At 37.0% G+C, this 19392-nt stretch overlaps 1 protein-coding gene across 1 annotated transcript in view; it reads right to left on the bottom strand.

Annotated features, from left to right (window-relative positions):
* The window catches only part of MICU3 (mitochondrial calcium uptake family member 3), a 55781-nt gene that overhangs the window by 16952 nt on the left and 19437 nt on the right, over positions 1 to 19392 (bottom strand). The window contains exons 2-8 of the mRNA XM_063310469.1: positions 15556 to 15709; positions 12924 to 12955; positions 12466 to 12544; positions 10102 to 10149; positions 7771 to 7853; positions 4135 to 4206; positions 2654 to 2692 (exon numbers count right to left, since the gene is read on the bottom strand). Coding sequence (XP_063166539.1) covers positions 2654 to 2692; positions 4135 to 4206; positions 7771 to 7853; positions 10102 to 10149; positions 12466 to 12544; positions 12924 to 12955; positions 15556 to 15709 — 507 coding nt within the window. The remainder of the gene's footprint in view (positions 1 to 2653; positions 2693 to 4134; positions 4207 to 7770; positions 7854 to 10101; positions 10150 to 12465; positions 12545 to 12923; positions 12956 to 15555; positions 15710 to 19392) is intronic.

Here is a 19392-nt window from a genome sequence, read left to right as displayed (position 1 = left end):
AAGATTGCAGGTTGTTAAGCAATCCCAGGTGGGTTGCAAGTGGGCCGGCAGGTAAGGCAAGGCTGGGGGTGGCTGCTGACAGGCAGGGGAGAGTGCAAGCGACTTACCAGAGTTGCTTGTGACCTTCCCTGCTGGTTTCCCCATTGACTTTGCTTGTGGGAAGCTGGCAGGGAAGGTTGCAAATGGCAATCATGTGACCACAGGACACTGAAACTGTTGTGTGAGCCAGTTGCCAAGTGCCCAGGTTGCAATCACGTGACCATGGGGGTGCTGCGACCCTGTTGTAACTTCAAACTGTTGCTGAACAGATGGTCGGTAAGTGAGGACTACCTGTACAGGGACTGATATGTTTAGATGACCTGAAGGGAGTCACTGAGATTGAAGATGATAGTGGTGATATAGGGAAAAGGAGAAATAAAGCCAATATTAAAAACTATGGCAAGTCCACTCTTCAGTCTGTGGATCTTCCTGTGTAAAGGATTTAAAGGATTTATGATTACTGGTTATTTGTAACTTAAAAAATGAGGGGGAAATGTCTCTATTTGTGTCAGAAGCATCACAATTAAAATAAGGCATACTGTAAAACACAGAATTTAAAAAATAAGATATAAAAGTTAAAATATATAAAAGTTAAACAGATCTTGCCCAGAAACTGGCAACATTAATTGCGTTCTGTTGCACTGTCATAAGGTCCCCAAATGTGCATTGATCAGGGCACAGAGGACAAGTGTACATGTGTGTTGTCTGCATGTCTCCACATTCACAAAGGGCAGAGGCCACCGGGTAGCCCCATTTGTTCAGAGTATCTCTGGATCTTGCTATGCCCATGTGCTCAGTGATTTCCATACTTCCCAACTTTCGCCAGACCCAGGTCCCAGCTCCTCTGCTGGTTCCATCCAGTATTGGTTCTTTGTAGCTTTCCATAGGTCCACTCTACTATTAAATTCATTGAAATCTTCCATTGACCTAAGAAAACTTTTTCTGGATTTTAATCTCTGAGGAGCTGGTTGTAGGCCACAAAGAGGGTGTTGTTTTGATATTTAATGATTTAAGCCTCTATTACATCTGTGTATATTTTGAAAATGACTCAGAAGAAAAGCTTTGGACCTCATGTAAACCTAGCCTTCTCTGCTACTCATTAAAGCAGCCCCAATTTTTTCAGGCTTGAGATTCTTTTGTTCAGATTCACATTTAACAAATGGCAAAGAGCTCCTGTTCTTGTATGAGGTCCATCAACCTCATCTTCAGTTTCAAGGAATAAACACATTGTGTCAGTCTGTAAACCTATTGACTATATAGAGAAATATATCAGGCCTTTGTATGCCTCAGTGCCTTGATCCTAATTGAAAGTTGGTGGGTATCTATTATTGCTGCCTCAATATCCAGCAAAATGTTCACAATACATACAGTATGTGATCAATACAGAAGAGTTAGTGTTTTTCCAATTGTACATGCTTCATCTTCATCCAACATTTGTTAGTCTGTCAGAAGGCACATGCAATGCATGCTTACTGCATGTATCAGGCAAAGACCTCGGAAAGTAATATGTAATATGAAGGTATAGCAGTAAGTTTCTCTACTCTGACTGCAAGTCAGTTGTATCTATGATATGCCCTTAATGGTTATTAACTTATATTATTTAAGAATGTTACTGGTACTAAAAAAGACAGCATTTCCAACAGCAGATAGTTGACTGGTTAAAATCAGAAACTCATAATTAAACTGATTGTTTCTCTTGTCTGGCTCATCTCTTGCTCTAATTTTCCTAGACTACAGAAGCTAGGCTTCACTGTAAGGGTTGTTCTAATTTTCTGACCTCTTTCATCTTAAATGCTTAATTGAAACATAAGCACCAAATAATACTGAATATGTCTTTGCTCTTTCTAAACAAAATAGACTGCCTGAAGAATAGCTTATAGCTTAATTATTGAATTTAGTATCCTAGTATTAAAATTCACCTTTATAGTATAGTGAACTCAAACTGGCAGTATACAAATAGAGTATATAATCTTACACATGTTGTTATCTCTCACCACAAATACTAAGACTTGAATTTTAATACAGTCAAGAAATTATGTCATTGCTCTGAGTTTTTAAGATATGAAAAACCTATTCAGATTGTAAGCCTAAATATAGCTTCTCCATAAAGCAGAACAGTTTGCAAATAAGAAATTCCAGTACATTTGTAGAAGATCAAAAGCAAGTGGAAGAACAAACAGCTGTTGCATCTCCCATCAGCTTCTCCTTTCCTCCACCTCTGATATAAATCTGGAACCCACTTGGTGAACAGATAGGACAAAAATCACAATGACTATCTTATCCTTCTTCCTCAGTATTATAGAACCAAAGAATTTCCAAGTTAGGCTTACAACAGATAAGCCTTCTTGGTCAATAATGAACATGTGGCTTTAATAGTGATTCACTCCACACATTACACTAAGCCATAGTTTATATAACCATACTTTATTGAATACAGTTCAGCTGACTGAATTAACACATGCTAAGCCAAAATCAAATGAAACACATTCTGGCTTAGTGAATGTGTGAATCTAGTCATTGCAAAATACTGTATATCTTGTAAAGAATGTTTGTATCATGAAATTAGTACTTCTGGATTAGTACTTCTTAAAGTAAAAGAGTTTAGAGTACATACAGCATTAGTAGCACTGTGGTATCCATAAAGCTGGAGATGCTGATATAAAGCAGTATGAGTGAAGAGCAGAGTTGAATTTCAAAACAAAACCAATAGAAAAAAAGGGAAATAAATCACCAGTTAGTTAAGATATACAAGCCTGTGTTTTAACATTATGAACTCTGCTTTCTAGTTAAGGTTTTAAGCCATAACATTTTAATATATAGATTTTTAATGACCTTTAATTCACATTGTGACCTTAAAAATACAATTATGCAAGACTAATAATGGAACAGAGTTCTACCCCATCAGAATCCGTACAAAAGAATTTTTTAAGATGACACAATTATTCAGACAAAGGGCCAGAATCTTTTCCTTTTTGGCTGGTTCGGTACCTGCCACAGAAAGGGAAAGAACTGCTAGAGGAGGGGAAAGGAGGAATTGCAAGGTTGCTCCTAACATCTGAAATATTTTTATTTAAAGGGCTCTCCACTGATATGGGCAATTTGTTTATGAAAATCTATTCATGCCTGCCACTTATTTCTTCCTGTGTCGATCTTTTCCTTCACCAGTAAACCGCCCCGCTGCCCCCCAAGAGGCTTAGATGCTCTTCATCCTATTCTTCCATATTTTTTAAAGACAGAGTTTTGACACAAGCAGGAACCTCTTGGAAAGAGAAGCACATTATAATGTAGCAAATATCCCAGTAATTGTAATATTTGCAATAGGCACTCATTAACATTGTAGTTATTAATTACTCTTAAGTAGCACCAAAGGCCTTTGGAGGATATATATATTTTAATTAAGATAATGCAGTACCATTCAAATGAAAAGTCATTATAATTATATTAGATATTAGATACCTAATAACACAAACATGTTTTATCAAGGTGATTATTATTGATGATGGAAACATTTTTTAAACTTTTTTTTTTAAAAATGGCATATGGAATAGCATTAAAGTAATTGCATAGATTTTTTTATATAACTTCCATTAAGCTGGAGAAGTGTTTTACTGCAGTTTTAAAAAATCTGCAGTACAGTAGTAATGTGAGAAATACCCTGCCCACAGTAGATAAAGTAAATTTGAGCTCCTCTGTAATAGTTTTAGCTGCCCAATAAATTATTTCCCATGTCAAAACTATTATCCCTTTAAAAAAAAAAAGATGGAAGTGCGGTGCTAAAGATTACTGCACCTATTTTCCCTAACCCAAATTAGCTGCAATTGCACTTGCAGCTTAACAGTGCCAGAAAAAACCAATCATTTATTTCCATAGGAACCATCAGTCTGAAGATATGTTTGTTTGGTTTTAAATCTTCTACAATTTCTGTTTCAGTTAAAGTTTGGGATGTGACAAAGGCTCATATTCATCAGAAAAAATGTTCACCTTCAGTTATTACTGTTAATGTAATAATCTTATCCTATATCCTATTTGAGAACAAAATTCAAAAAATCATGAGGAACTCTATAATGTTTGTTTAATTCCTTCTAAAACCCCTACCAGCATAGCATGCTTTTCTTCATCTCCTCTTCTTTCTTTTTTCTCATTTTTCTTTCTAAATATGTCTTGCAGCTGAAAAAAAAAAGTCATTTCCATCATCTATGGTTCTATTATAAGGATGTTTATGGATAGTATCAGAGACAATGCTTTGGGGCACAAAGTGAGGGGGAAAAAAAGAGCCTTAGTTCCAACTGAATAATGTAAGTAATATCTTTGGTATTTATTTTTAATATAATGGAGTTTTTGTATATATTTTCCTTGTAAGCACTATTCTCCCATAGGTAAAGGTAAAGGTTTCCCTCGACGTAAAGTCCAGTCGTGTCCGACTCTAGGGGGCGGTGCTCATCTCTGTTTCTAAGCCTTAGAGCCGGCGTTGTCATAGACACTTCCGGGTCATGTGGCCAGCATGACCCACGGAACGCCGTTACCTTCCCGCCGAAGCGGTACCTATTGATCTACTCACATTTGCATGTTTTCGAACTGCTAGGTGAGCAGGAGCTGGGATGAGCAACGGGAGCTCACCCCGCCGCGCGGTCTCGAACCGCCGACCTTCCGATCGGCAAGCTCAGCAGCTCAGCGGTTTAACCCGCAGCGCCACCGCGTCCCCATTCTCCCATAGATAAAAGCAAATACGATATCATAATGTTTAGTAGCACGCTGAAACCCCAATTTATTAACAGAATGAGGTGTTACAGTCCCATTAGGCCCTATGCATGCAAATGGATGCTTAGGGTTACAGTTTCCTCCAAGAACTACCATCCACACCTTTTTATTAATAACAGGAACAAACTCTTTAAGCATCATCATCAGCTGTTTACAACTGATTTGATTAACCTGATCAAAATCTGCTAAACATTCCTGGCTTGATATGCTACATCTAACATTGGATAAATTATGGCACAAAACCCCTGGGCCAAATGTTGTATGAAGTCTATTGGGTGGTAAGTTGTGGCCCTTAAGCTCCCTCCCCTCAGTTCTGTTATTAACTGATTTGCTTTATATTGTAAGGCCTCTCCTCTCACAATAGTGACTGTGAATACAAATACAAAATAAGCAATATAAAAATTCAAAATAAAACATAAAAAGCAATATAAAAAAACCTATAATGGCAACTGTTATCAAGACTGGTATGTGTATGTATGCATGAGAGAAAAAAAAGTTTGTATTTTGTTTGTGAGTGGGAGAATATGAGAGAAGGGGTTATATTTTTGCTCATATATATTTATTTTAAACTTGGGAATGAAGTTTAAAATAAATATAAAACTTGGGAATCATGTGAGGGAATGGGGATCAGCATGTATATGTTAATATTAAAACTCAATAGTTAAATAATTCAATAAAAGTCATAATACTAACATTTAATTAATATCATCTAATTTCATCCTATGCTCACTTTTGAAATATTTCTATGTGATCTAACCTCGTTCAAAGGTTGATGTATCTCTTGACCTAATGGTAGCTGTATTACAGCCTTAATGATAACTTTGATAACTAGCAAATACACTGTGTTTTTAGAAACAGTTGAGTCTCTGAACCAATACTGGTATTCATTAAAAGCATAACAGTTCCACTGAAAATGCACCACTTCAGAACAGAGGATGAACCTTCATGTTCCACTCATTTTCGAATAAAATTTTCCACATTTAGAAAGCTATTCCTTAAGTGAGAAGGGTTCTAGCCTCATTTCTTTCACCTGGCATATTATCTTTCTAAGGAAAGAACATTCTTAATGTACTGTAGAAGCCTTCATCATGTAATCTCCCACCTGCATTCTGAAGTAGCATTGACCCAAGAGATTATACCATATATTCTTTGAACATTTGAAACAGCTCACATTGGACTAAAATGTAAGGTCAGTTTATCAAGAAAAGGTAAAGCGAGTGTTGGTAATTGAAAAAGCAAAAAGATCTTTTTAAAAAAATCTTCCATGCTTTGATTTCCCTTACACCAGATACAGGGAAGAAGATCTTGTTGCATTCATCAATAAAGCTCATTTGATCTTCTGGAAATGAACCTTTTGTGTAGAAGAAGTGCTACAGGATACCAAAGAATACGGCAGTGAACATGAATTAATCTAGGAGCACTTTTCATAGGAACATTGTCTGAAACAAAATAATGGGATTGACTGTTGAAAGCAGAAAGGACAAAACAACATCTCTTGTATCAAGGGAACAAAATCCCTCTGTTCTCTGACCTCAAACCTATGACATAAGCAAACAGGTTTTTTTTTAAAAGAATCTTTAAGCATTTGATGACTTAATTTGGATAATTTTTAATGTTATGCTGTATACATGACAAACTGGGTGTTACAAACTCTACATTATCACGTTTCACATTCTTTATGCAGTGAGACTTAATAAGTATCAACATAAAGAATAATACTGTTGACTTGGTTATATTGATTTCCTTTACATGAAAGCTCACTCAGAGTTTCCTTTCAGGATCTTTTACATCTTATAGCCAAAGGTAAAATGGCAGGTACTGGATAAATCTTTGGTTTACATTAAAAGTTTCTGTGGGAGTTTTTCTCAAAGCCCTTATTCTATAATGTTGGTCATAATTTACACTTATTTCATATAGCATTTCTGGGATCTTTTAAATATAAAGCCTTGACCTTCTTATTCAGATGAAACTGTACCATGATCTTCCTCCCTCTCTTGATTTTACAGTAGCAATTCAGCTGTGATCTATGAAGTGTCCATGCTTCATGTTTGCAAATCATGAGATGGCTATCATTTCATGCCTTCAAAATGCCAGAACAGCATTAGACTTATTCCAGTTACTTAGTCTATGAACTGCAGAGGAAATTTTTATTCATTTTTATCTCTTGCTCTCTTCCCACACCACTCTGGTTGCCTCCAAACTGATGGCGTCTAAGAACAAATTTTTCTGGAAAGAAAAATTATGAAAGAAATCTATTTGTTTATTAAACAGATTTGTAAGGCTGCCCAACTCACACACGGTGACCCCGGGCGGCTTACAGAATTAAAAACCATAAAAAACAAAATAACTACCCCCCGGCGGCAGCAAGCACATTGATATCAGCCACTTGATTGGCTCTGAATGATGGGAAAACTTATGAACTGAGCCTTACAAAATTTCAATGACCATTTGAAAAATCCATGAATATGGAAGGACGAGTGATGTGCTTCAAAAGCCCTCTAGAAGCATCCTCCTCCTCTGTCTCTTGTTTCCCTTGTTTCTCATCTTTCTTCCTCAGTTCACCTTCTCCCTTCTCCCCTCCTATTCCCTCCCAGTGATTTAGGCACTGTTTGTTTCACAGCCACATGGGGTTATTACAGTAGATAGCCACCCTTGTGTCTCTCTATTAACCACTTCGCAACATATGAAGAAGTCTAGTCAGTCAATTAGAAAAGACTCAAATGGAGAACCAGAGAATAAAAAACTGTACAATATAAAAGTTTGGGGGAATGATTTGTTCAGATAGATTAGTTACTGTTAAATGAGAGGTGGTTTTTTTCTTTAGAATTTGACCCATTCTGGAGTAAGATACAAAAATGAAACATTTATTCAAACAATCTTTTTTCCTTAGAAACAGGTTTAAAAATGTTAAAAACATGTTAAAACACGTTAAAAAAGAGCAACAGTTTAAAAAAAGACATGTAATGTACCTACCACTAAGAACTCTTTTTTGTCCACCATTTCATTTCCATCTGTATCAAACATGTTGAATGCTATTCTAAAGCCAGCATGTGGTTCTGCCAAGAAATGATAAGAAAAAAAGATATAATAGAGAAATGTTTTTAAGGGTCATATTGAAGCTAAAGACCAAGTTACAGGTACTCCTCGCTTAATGACCACAAATGGGACCAGAATTTCAGTTGCTAAGTGAAGTGATCATTAAGTGAATCTGACCCAATTTTATGGCTTTTTTTGCAGTGGTTATTAAGTGAATCACTGCAGTCGTTAAGTGAACCACATCGCTGTTAAGCGAATCACGTGGTTCCCCATTGATTTTGCTTGCCTGAAGCTGGCTTGGAAGGTTGAAAATGGCAATCATGTGATGTGATGCTGCGACGGTCATAAATGTGAACCGGTTGCCAAGTGCCCAAATCGTGATCACATGACAGTGGGGACACTGCAACGGTCATAAGTGTGAGGACCAGTTGTAAGTCGGTTTTTTCAGCACCATTGTAAATCTGAACTGTCACTAAATAAATGGTTGTTAAGCGAGGGCTACCTGTATGTGTTACACTGGCAGCTGTACGTATCTGAATACAACACTTTCCAAATCATAGGGAAAAAATGGAGTGATCTGCCTAAGATTACTAGCAAAAGGGATGCTTTATCTGTACCTGTACTTAACTCTTATCAAATCTCTCTTCCACATCATTTTTTTCAGGAAATCTCTGTTACCAGATGCATTTTCAGCTGCATGAAAAATGCTTTTCTGAAGACTGAAGTGAGAATGCGTGTAAAATCAGTCTGTCAGCTCCATTTTGCCAATTTGACTAGGACTGTACTGTGTTTCAACATCTAAAATGGTTATTATTACACATAATTTGGATCTGTTTGGTCAAAAACACTGTAGAGAGCCAGATCCACTTCGAATGACAACAGAATGCCAATAGCCTTTCCCTAAGTGTATTATTACACCAGCAGAATGCCTCTTTTCCACAGCATTTCTGGTCCTCCGAATGTTACTATCAACCTCCAAGAGGTAGCCCGATACTCATTTCCCCCTTTCTTTCCATGCTACAAAAGTCTTACATTTCTGCAGAAAAGAGAAATGAAATTTGTGGCGTTGTTCACTATTTCAAAATGTACTGATGTTCCATGCCTTACCAAGTGGGCACAAGACTTTAGTTATTAGTGCACACTAAATAAAACTTCTATTTACTACTATTACTGCTACTATTACTAAAATATTACAGTGATATGAATGCCAGGAGGTATAGACCAATGTTTCTCAATCTTGGCAGCTTGAAGACGTGTTAACTTCATCTTCCAGAATTCCTCAGCCAAGTTGCCAAGGTTGAGAAACACTGGCATAGATCATGAAATGTCATTTCAGATGTGGGTTAAATAGTGACAGCATAGATTTAGGTATGGCATGAGCCTGTCATACGGAAAAATGTTAAAACACTTCGTATTTATACCAAGGGACTTGCCCCACTGGTGAGTTAAAGTACTATCCACCTATTTCCTGAGTTGGCAAAAAACTGTATCAGCATGACATTTGCTGTCCACATTGCCAATCCAAATCCTGTTTATATTGCTTCTGTTCCCAATCTGTGCCAGTCTCCTGATTTCCTTTCAAGATAATGCCTTACAGATTTTATCCACCTTGTGGTTGCTGTCAGAATAAAGGAAAAACCGGTACTATAAAACCAGTGTAGCCTTTCTGAGTGCTAACTGTGCTGCACAGCTAGTCAGCTGTTTAGCTAACTTTTGGGTTGTTTCCTGACCACAAGGAGCCAGAACAGCTCTGTCCTCCCAACGAAGTTGGGAATTCAGAGAGATGTTCCTCCCCTTCTTCTAGGGAACATGTTGGTGATTTTATCCAAGAACTGGGTATAGATTAATTTTCTGTATAAAGGAGAATTTTGAGAAAGGAAAATCTTAAAACAAGCAATCCCATACATACTTTCTAGGTATGGTCACGCAATTGTTTCACAAGTATGAGGGCTAAGAATCTAAAACTGAGAAGTAAAGGTTTACTTTTATTTTGTTACTGCCTGTTGACAATAACAGAGGGTTTTAAAAATTTCCACAATAGTAATTGCTATACTAAATGGTGTATTTCTCAGCAGAATAAAGGATATAATTTTATCAGAACAACTGCTAAACAATTAACCTAAATTGTCTGAAGAAACTGTACTTACATGTTCAATTATTTTTAGTAATATTTTGCTAGGAGACAGCAAAAACAAAAACTGTTTATTGACACATGTGACAGTTAACATCATACCCATCTGTAAAATACATTTTACTCTGAATGCTTACTTGTTAAGATACATAGTAAAAACAGATACTCCGTGTAAGAAATTATACCTGAAAAAGCAAGTCAACAAATTAGTATCATATTTTTAGTTAAATATTAGCAAATAATGATTGAAGATATAGTAAAATTAGTTATCTGCATTTTATTCCACCTTTTCTCCAGGGAGTTCATGGGGGCTTACAAGGCTCTTCCAATTCTATTCTCACAACAGGTTAAAGCTGAAGCTGTAACTGACACATGATTGTTAACTCAGTAGTAATGGAGCCTGGATCTCCCTCCACATTCTGGCACTCTCCATTGGTACGGGCAATCTGTTTATATAACATCCCAAGGCTGGAAATCAGACCATAGATTAGTATTTTCATAGTGTGGCTGTGCAATGTTTCTTTTGAACTATAAAACCACCTTATGCATGTATTGACATTTGACAAGGAAACTTTCTATCAAAAATAATGGATCATAAACGGTAGTTTTAACCACTAAAAAGGGCTCCTCTACACCACAATGCCACTGTACTTTCCTCCTCAAGATATGAGGACAGTACATTGGTACAAAAAGTGCTGCCATCACAGCACACATTTAATGTGTCTCTGCAGCAAGCCAAAGTGCTATTGCCTGTACCTATTTCATCCTGATCAACTTCATCCTCTCCTCTCCTTCCCCCCTGGTGCTTGCTTTCTGCAAAGAAGAAAAAGGGAGGGAGGGAGGGGAGGGAGGGTGAAACTGTCCAGAAAACAGGGAGCACCTTCCTCTTTTATTAAAAAAATAACTGAAAACGGCCCAGTTCATCTAAAGGGAACTCTGACCTTGTGGAAGTTATTCCAGTGAACCAGGCACACATGCACGAAAGGAAATAACTGTTGGCTGAGGTTCTGTTTTTTCTTTTCTAAAAAACATTTTATTTATTTTAACAATTGTTATGGAAGAACACACAAAAAATGGGGGGAAAAAGAAAAGCATGTAAAAACAAACACAAGAACGAAAGAAATCAGTAACTATACCATGGTTGATGAAGTGGTTCCCTCTTACCTTACACAGGTTTTGCCACGGATACAATCTGAAGTATTTCACCAACCATTGTATCAGTGACACAGCCACCCTCATACCTATTCACCCTTTCAGGCTGGTGCAGGCATGACCTTTGTCTTCCAGTCCCTGGGCCAGAGACATCCACTGGGCATGGGGTGGGGATTTCAAAACAGACAGGATGCTGGTCACAGCAGAGCAATCCAAGTCCCACCCCTTCTACGGGCATGTGACATTGATGAGGCTGGGGTCATCCTGCTGTGACTACAGTCCTGCCTTGACAGCCCGCTCCTCCCCTCCTGGGTTTCAGCAGAGCAATTAAGACTGGGCTGTTCCATCCAGCACAGGAGGAGGGCATGATGTGGTGGAGGTTTGAAACTGGCAGGTACATGATTTTATATAGCTTTTTGATAGCTCTGATATTGTTGTCAATTTTGTTTGCAATATATGTAGACTGCCGTACTATTTTTGAGGGAAGTGTTTGTAATTTATGAAATGATTTTGATTGTTAGCTGCCCATAGCCTACAGGAATGGCTGGTGTACAAATAAAAGAAGTAAGGAAATAAAAATTGTAATGAGAAAAGCATAACTATCACACAAGTATTAGACTCACATATAGGTTTTTTTGCCCAATACTGTTACAGCATTTTTAAATGTTAAAACGGACAAAGAAACTGGAGATGCAAACCACCGAACCAGAAGTGAAGACTATCACCTTCTGTAGTAGTGACTATTGGAGGCACATGGAGCATCAACATAATGCTGAATCTATGAATACGTTTCAGATCTCAGTGCAAATGTACCCTTTAAGATACTAATGACAGCAAGGGTAATGCACTGCATCAGTATCAAATTAACAGAATCTAGTTTAATTTACTTTTTGTACACAATTCTAATTTAAAGTCTGTTTATCTATTTATTCTAATTATTTGTAATCAATTATATCTAATTATTTATAGATACTATTTATCAATTTATTTATAAAAGGACATTTTAAAATAGCTGATTGTTTTCTATTAATTTGAGTTCAAGATTTTTCACAGACATGACCAAAACTGACCACAACAAAAAGCAGTAAAAGAAATCTAGTAACACATGACAGAACAACAATACAGACTTAACAATCTTTCAATTATTTATACTGAAAGCCCAAATATCAAAAATGCCAAAGCAAACCCAGATAATTCTGATTTAATTTTCTTTCAGAAAAGGTGTAGATAAACATATGCTAAATTCAAATTATGCTAAAGTAACAGTACCATAAACTCTACTCTAGAATCAAAGGAACGTCACAGTAAAGACAAAGCAAATATTCCACAAAGCAAATATTCTTATGTACCTTTTTCTTGGAGATTCCTGAAGAGTTTTGATGACCCTTTCCAAACTGGTGGAGTTTCAACAAGTATCTGATTCAATTCCTACAAATTGTTTTTTAAAAAAAAATGACGACATACAGTAGTTTTCATAATAAACACTCAGGGCATTTGCAAAACTATACCCACTAACATATGTCTAGACAGTATAGGGTTGGACATTCACAGGACAAAAGATTACCCATGACAGAGTTTACATCCCATGATATTTGAATGTTTAGGTTACAACGCTTGAAAACATTTCTAATAAAAATACAGATTAAATTATATAATAAAATATGCAAAGTAAGACCTCACATGCACAGCAGCCTTAGACAAATATTATTTCCATACATGAAATTGAGAAAGAGAGCACAGCTTGCCTAATGCTACTAGTGATTGAGTCAGTGTTTAAATCCTAATTTGGAAGGGAACTGTAACATACCTGTTTTGAAAGGGTCTTCCATTGTTTTGTCCCTAAAACAAATACAAAACAAATTACTTAAAGCAGTACTTAATGGCATGCTGCTACTGTATATACTGCTGTCATGATCAATATCCATTCGATCTCTTATCATCTCAATAGATAACCTTTCTAGTCTCAATTTTTTTTAGTAACACATTTTAAACGCAGATCATTCTGATCTTAGTCATATGTGGGGCTGGGAATATCAAGTGACTTAATATTAGATCCAAGGTAGAACTATTATATCACAAATAGTATCACAAAAAGTATAGGAATGAAAAAAATAGTAAAGCTTCTTCACTAAAAATAGTAAAGCTTAATGGATATGTCCATGTCATTTTCTTGGCAGTAGTAAGGAAGTGGTTTGGCATTGTCTTATTCAAGGGTGCTTTTTGACTTTCCAGTCTAGTTTACAGCCGGGGCATTCTCTGACAGTTTGACTATTTACCTGACAGACTCACTATTTCTAATGATAATATTTGTTCTAACAGAACAAGACTTTCAAAATAAATGTGAATAATAAATAACACACTTTTCGTAAAAATTTCTGGAAAAAAAACCCAAACCCATTTTTTAAAAAAGCAACTATATCAAAAAGAGAGCTGCTGCAGCAAAATGTGACTGGTAACTAAAATAAACTGAATTAATTGAAATGGACAAGCTAGGGAACAACAAAACAGAAAAATGACACTGAATGGACAATTTGCTGGAGTGCTTGTAGAATATTGGGATGAAATAGACATGTAAGACTTGACAGAAAATTATCATTATTATTATTATTATGTGAAAATGTCATTTTCCCCATAGTTTATATTTTCTAAAAGTTATATTTAGAATTAAAAATGCTAACTATGTAATTCAGATCTACAGGATTTTAGATTTCAGTGCATACTTGCAGCAAGACTCAGTGGAATTTACTTTCACAGAGCATAAAGCTGGGTCCAAATGAATGTAATGATCGGTTAATAACCTGACCCTAAATATAAATATACAGCTGTGTTATAGCCAGCAGATTAAACTGTATAAGATTATCCAACGGAACAACAAAGGACAGCACTGAAGTGACACCTGAACAATTCCTCTAGGAATATTAGAAATTGTATGACTTCTAGTTTTACAAAGTAAAACTTCTTTACATGGCCTTGTAAAGTATTTTTGGTGTTGGTAATGGTACCAACCTGAATTCCATGATATAGCAGCTATCAATTCAGGCCAAGGCTTTAAATAAAAAGATTAAAAAAAATAGTTCACTAGACAGTCACTGGATTCTATATTTGATTATCTTTTCTTTTGAAATTTGGAATGACCATAATAATTTAAATATATTTTCAGAAATATGAATACGATTAGCCTTAAAAATAAGAATATACACTTTAGTCAATGCTACATTGATTAGAGTTAATTGAATCTTATGTTTTGGCTGCTAAGTTGTTTCAAAAATATTTAATGTCTGTCTTGGTACTTTAAACTCCATACAGGTAGTCTTTGTTTAGTGACCACAATTGGGACCAGCAATTCAGTTGTTAAGCAAAGTAGTCACTAAGTGAAATTGTGACTATGCTTATGATTTTACTTCAGCTTTTCTTTGCTTTATAGTCCTGCGAAGGTTGTAAATGCGAGGATTGGTCATAAAATTACTTTTTTCATCACTGTCATAACTGTGAATGGTCGCTAAACAAGGCAGTTGCTAAATGAGGACTACCTGTAATTTAAAATTATCATTGCAGCCTTGGATTCAGACTGCTTCTATTCACTTTCTGTTCATCTGTGACAGGACAGCAAACTGTGCTTACTGCCCTAACCTCAACAGGGATATGAGAAAATACAGAGAAAGGCCATTTTTCAGATATGTTGGATCCCAGACCAAGATACTGTAGGCTTTAAACCTATTTATTCACTGGTGTTCTTTTCTTTCTTTTTCTATATAGAAAAATGACTTAGTCCTATTCAGCTTTTATGTTAATATAATTTCTGAATCTTTAACTTGCCACAATTCTCTTTATTAGAGCAATGGAGCACTTTTGACTCTATTTCCAAAATTTGTTTAGAGTGCATGTGAGCGCAAATGTAGTATCTGTCTGTAACATCTTAAATCACCTGCATCAATTCCCAGGCTTGTGCTGCTGATTGAATCCACAGCACTGCTGAACTATATTGTTTTTCCTGATGAAAAGACTTTGCAATTTCTGAAAAGATACGATCTTTCTGAAAATATATCTATATCTATCTATCTATTTCCTTTTTTACATAACATCTCAGACATCAGCTTTTCATGTTGTCTTTGAGATATCTCAGTAATACTTAGCTAAATCTCAGATTTAAATATGGGGTATCAAAAATCACTAAAATTTTTAATATTGCAAGCCCCATAGCAATAGAGACTTATTTGATGCATTTGATCTGCATAAGCAAAAATGGATAATCATCAACAGCATAGGATCCTAAAATATCCTAAGAATACAACCAATCAGAATACCCATTACTAAAACATAACTGCAAAAATAAAAAAGATCTGAGCTGTGCATCCACCAAATAACAGAGCTTTAGTTACAAGCATTCACTGCAGCAAGAATATTGTAGGTTTTTTTAAGGGTACAAATCTCATACTTACGTCTTGGTTCATCACTTGTAACAGATTGGATGAAATCACAAGGTGTCATAAACAGCTGCCCTTCAAATTTTAAACTGGCAAACATTAGAAACCGCCGTTCCCGGGAAGTTGCATAAAGATCTAGATCTTCATGATCAGGTCTGTTTTCTGTGACCTTCAACAAAAGATTAAAAAATGATTAGCTATTCCAATTATTGTATCTCAAACTCTGCCTCAAACACTAAACCATTTTACCTTTTCCTTTACTTTTCACCTCTTTTTATATTTTAAATTCTTTAGCTCTATATGACAATCATTTGACCATTCTGTTTTATTGTAAAAAGAAGAGTGTATTAACTATTGTGATACTATTATGGGTCACACTTTTAAGAGAAGTCAACTAGGAAACTTGAAGAAAAAGCATACTGTCTTGTTGGCTGTAAAGTGACATATAAGTAAAGCTGCTTGTAAAAGAAAGAACTTCTATCACACAATTATCAGACTGAAGGCTGTTATGAATGCATGTTGCTCTGAAACAAAGTGTGCCAAAGTTATGCAGATTCAAACATTTTTAGTAAACACAATGAAAATCACACCTGATACAGCATGCAATGAGATCCCAGAGAAGACAAAAGCACTGGTGAGGTAATGGGTAAGAGTCAATAAGGGTCCAGTTTCTATTCTTACTTTTGGAGATTATCTGATTAAAATCTCTAAGTAATTAGCGGCAAACCTCAAAAACTTTCATGGAAATGTATCCCCATCAAACGATATTAAGATTTGTGTTTACTAATCTTGCCAATCCTGCAGTGATGTTGTATCAGGTTAAACCTCAGCAGTTTTACAAAACTGGACGGTCATTTATATCAAGCAAACTGTCATGAATGTATGATTAACCTAAATAAGATTTTAGTCTAGCTCTTAAATCTCTTCTCCCTCCATCTATTCATGGAAGATAAAGTGTGGAGGATGACAATACTCTTACTGCAGCTGTGATAAAGCTTTCCAGAAGTACTCAATCCAATCACCATGCTTATGAATAGTAAGAAACAGTTAACAGAAACAGCTGTGTTTTGCAGAATCCACTGACATCTATCTTTAGCAAAGGATCGTTACCTTGTCGTGCTGGAGCTTGAGCACCTCAATGATGCCATGAGCTAAACTGTGAAGGGCCACCCAAGACGGGAAGGTCATGACAGAGAGGTCAGACTAAATGCGATCCCTGGGGAAGGTAATGGCAACCCACCGCAGTATTCTTGCTGTGAAAACTAAATGGATCAGTACAACCAGAGATATGTCGGTATACCATCGGAAGATGAGACTCCCAGGTCGGAAGATGTCAAAATGCTACTGGGGAGGAACAGAGGATGAGTTCAACTAGCCTCAGACGTGATGACGCAGCTAGCTCAAAGCCGAAAGGACGGCTAGCGGCCGACGGTGCTGGTGGTGAACGGCGAATCCGATGTTCTAAGGATCAACACACCATTGGAACCTGGAATGTAAGATCTATGAGCCAGGGCAAATTGGATGTGGTTATTGGTGAGATGTCAAGATTAAAGATAGACATTTTGGGCGTCAGTGAACTGAAATGGACTGGAATGGGCCACTTCACATCAAATGACCACCAGATCTACTACTGTGGACAAGAGGACCACAGAAGAAATGGAGTAGCCTTCATAATTAATAGTCAAAGTGGCTAAAGCAGTGCTTGGATACAATCCAAAAAACGACAGAATGATCTCAATTCGAATTCAGGGCAAGCCATCTAACATCACAGTGATCCAAATATACGCTCCAACCACAAATGCTGAAGAAGCTGAAGTAGAGCAGTTCTATGAGGATCTGCAGCACCTACTGGACAACACGCCTAAAAGAGATGTTATTTTCATCACAGGAGACTGGAATGCTAAGGTGGGCAGTCAAATGACACCTGGAATTACAGGTAAGTATGGCCTGGGAGAACAAAATGAAGCAGGACATAGGCTGATAGAATTTTGCTAAGACAATTCACTCTGCATAACAAACACTCTCTTCCAACAACCTAAGAGACGGCTTTATACATGGACTTCACCAGATGGACAACACCGAAATCAGATTGACTACATCCTTTGCAGCCAAAGGTGGCGGACATCTGTACAGTCGGTAAAAACAAGACCTGGAGCTGACTGTAGTTCAGATCACGAACTTCTTCTTGCACAATTTAGGATCAGACTAAAGAGATTAGGGAAGACCCACAGATCAGCTAGATATGAGCTCACTAATATTCCTAAGGAATATGCAGTGGAGGTGAAGAATAGATTTAAGGGACTGGACTTAGTAGATAGGGTCCCGGAAGAACTCTGGACAGAAGTTCACAGCATTGTTCAGGAGGCGGCAACAAAATACATCCCAAAGAAAGAAAAAACCAAGAAGGCAAAATGGCTGTCTGCTGAGACACTAGAAGTAGCTCAAGAAAGAAGGAAAGCAAAAGGCAACAGTGATAGGGGGAGATATGCCCAATTCAATGCAAAATTCCAGAGGTTAGCCAGAAGAGATAAGGAATTATTTTTAAACAAGCAATGCGCGGAAGTGGAAGAAGACAATAGAATAGGAAGGACAAGAGACCTCTTCCAGAAAATTAGAAACATTGGAGGTAAATTCCAGGCCAAAATGGGTATGATCAAACCAAAGATGGCAAGGACCTAACAGAAGAAGAAGAGATCAAGAAAAGGTGGCAAGAATATACAGAAGACCTGTATAGGAAGGATAACAATATCGGGGATAGCTTTGATGGTGTGGTCAGTGAGCTAGAGCCAGACATCCTGAAGAGTGGGTGGGCCTTAAGAAGCATTGCTAATAACAAGGCAGCAGGAGACGACGGCATCCCAGCTGAACTGTTCAAAATCTTGCAAGATGATGCTGTCAAGGTAATGCATGCTATATGCCAGCAAATTTGGAAAACACAAGAATGGCCATCAGACTGGAAAAAATCAACTTATATCCCCATACCAAAAAAGGGGAACACTAAAGAATGTTCAAACTATCGAACAGTGGCACTCATTTCACATGCCAGTAAGGTAATGCTCAAGATCCTGCAAGGCAGACTTCAGCAGTTCATGGAGTGAGAATTGCCAGATGTACAAGCTATGTTTAGAAAAGGCAGAGGAACTAGAGACCAAATTGCCAATATCCGCTGGATAATGGAAAAAGCCAGGGAGTTTCAGAAAAACATCTATTTCTGTTTTATTGACTATTCTAAAGCCTTTGACTGTGTGGACCATAACAAATTGTAGCAAGTTCTTAGTGATATGGGGATACCAAATCATCTTGTCTGCCTCCTGAAGAATCTGTATAACGACCAAGTAGCAACAGTAAGAACAGACCACAGAACAACGGACTGGTTTAAGATTGGGAAAGGCTTACGGCAGGGCTGTATACTCTCACCCTACCTATTCAACTTGTACGCAGAACACATCATGCGGCAAGCTGGGCTTGAGGAATCCAAGGCTGGAGTTAAAATCGCTGGAAGAAACATTAACAATCTCAGATATGCAGATGATACCACTTTGATGGCTGAAAGCAAAGAGGAACTGAGGAGCCTTATGATGAAGGTGAAAGAAGAAAGTGCAAAAGCTGGCTTGCAGCTAAACCTCAAAAAAACCAAGATTATGGCAACCAGCTTGATTGATAACTGGCAAATAGAGGGAGAAAATGTAGAAGCAGTGAAAGACTTTGTATTCCTAGGTGCAAAGATTACTGCAGATGCTGACTGCAGTCAGGAAATCAGAAGACGCTTAATCCTTGGGAGAAGAGCAATGACAAATCTCGATAAAATAGTTAAGAGCAGAGACATCACACTGACAACAAAGGCCCGCATAG

The sequence above is a fragment of the Candoia aspera genome, chromosome 8 (genome assembly GCF_035149785.1).
Source record: "Candoia aspera isolate rCanAsp1 chromosome 8, rCanAsp1.hap2, whole genome shotgun sequence".
NCBI lineage: Eukaryota > Metazoa > Chordata > Lepidosauria > Squamata > Boidae > Candoia > Candoia aspera.
Note: the sequence above shows the minus strand (reverse complement) of the source record. Positions and strands in the feature narration are given on the sequence as shown.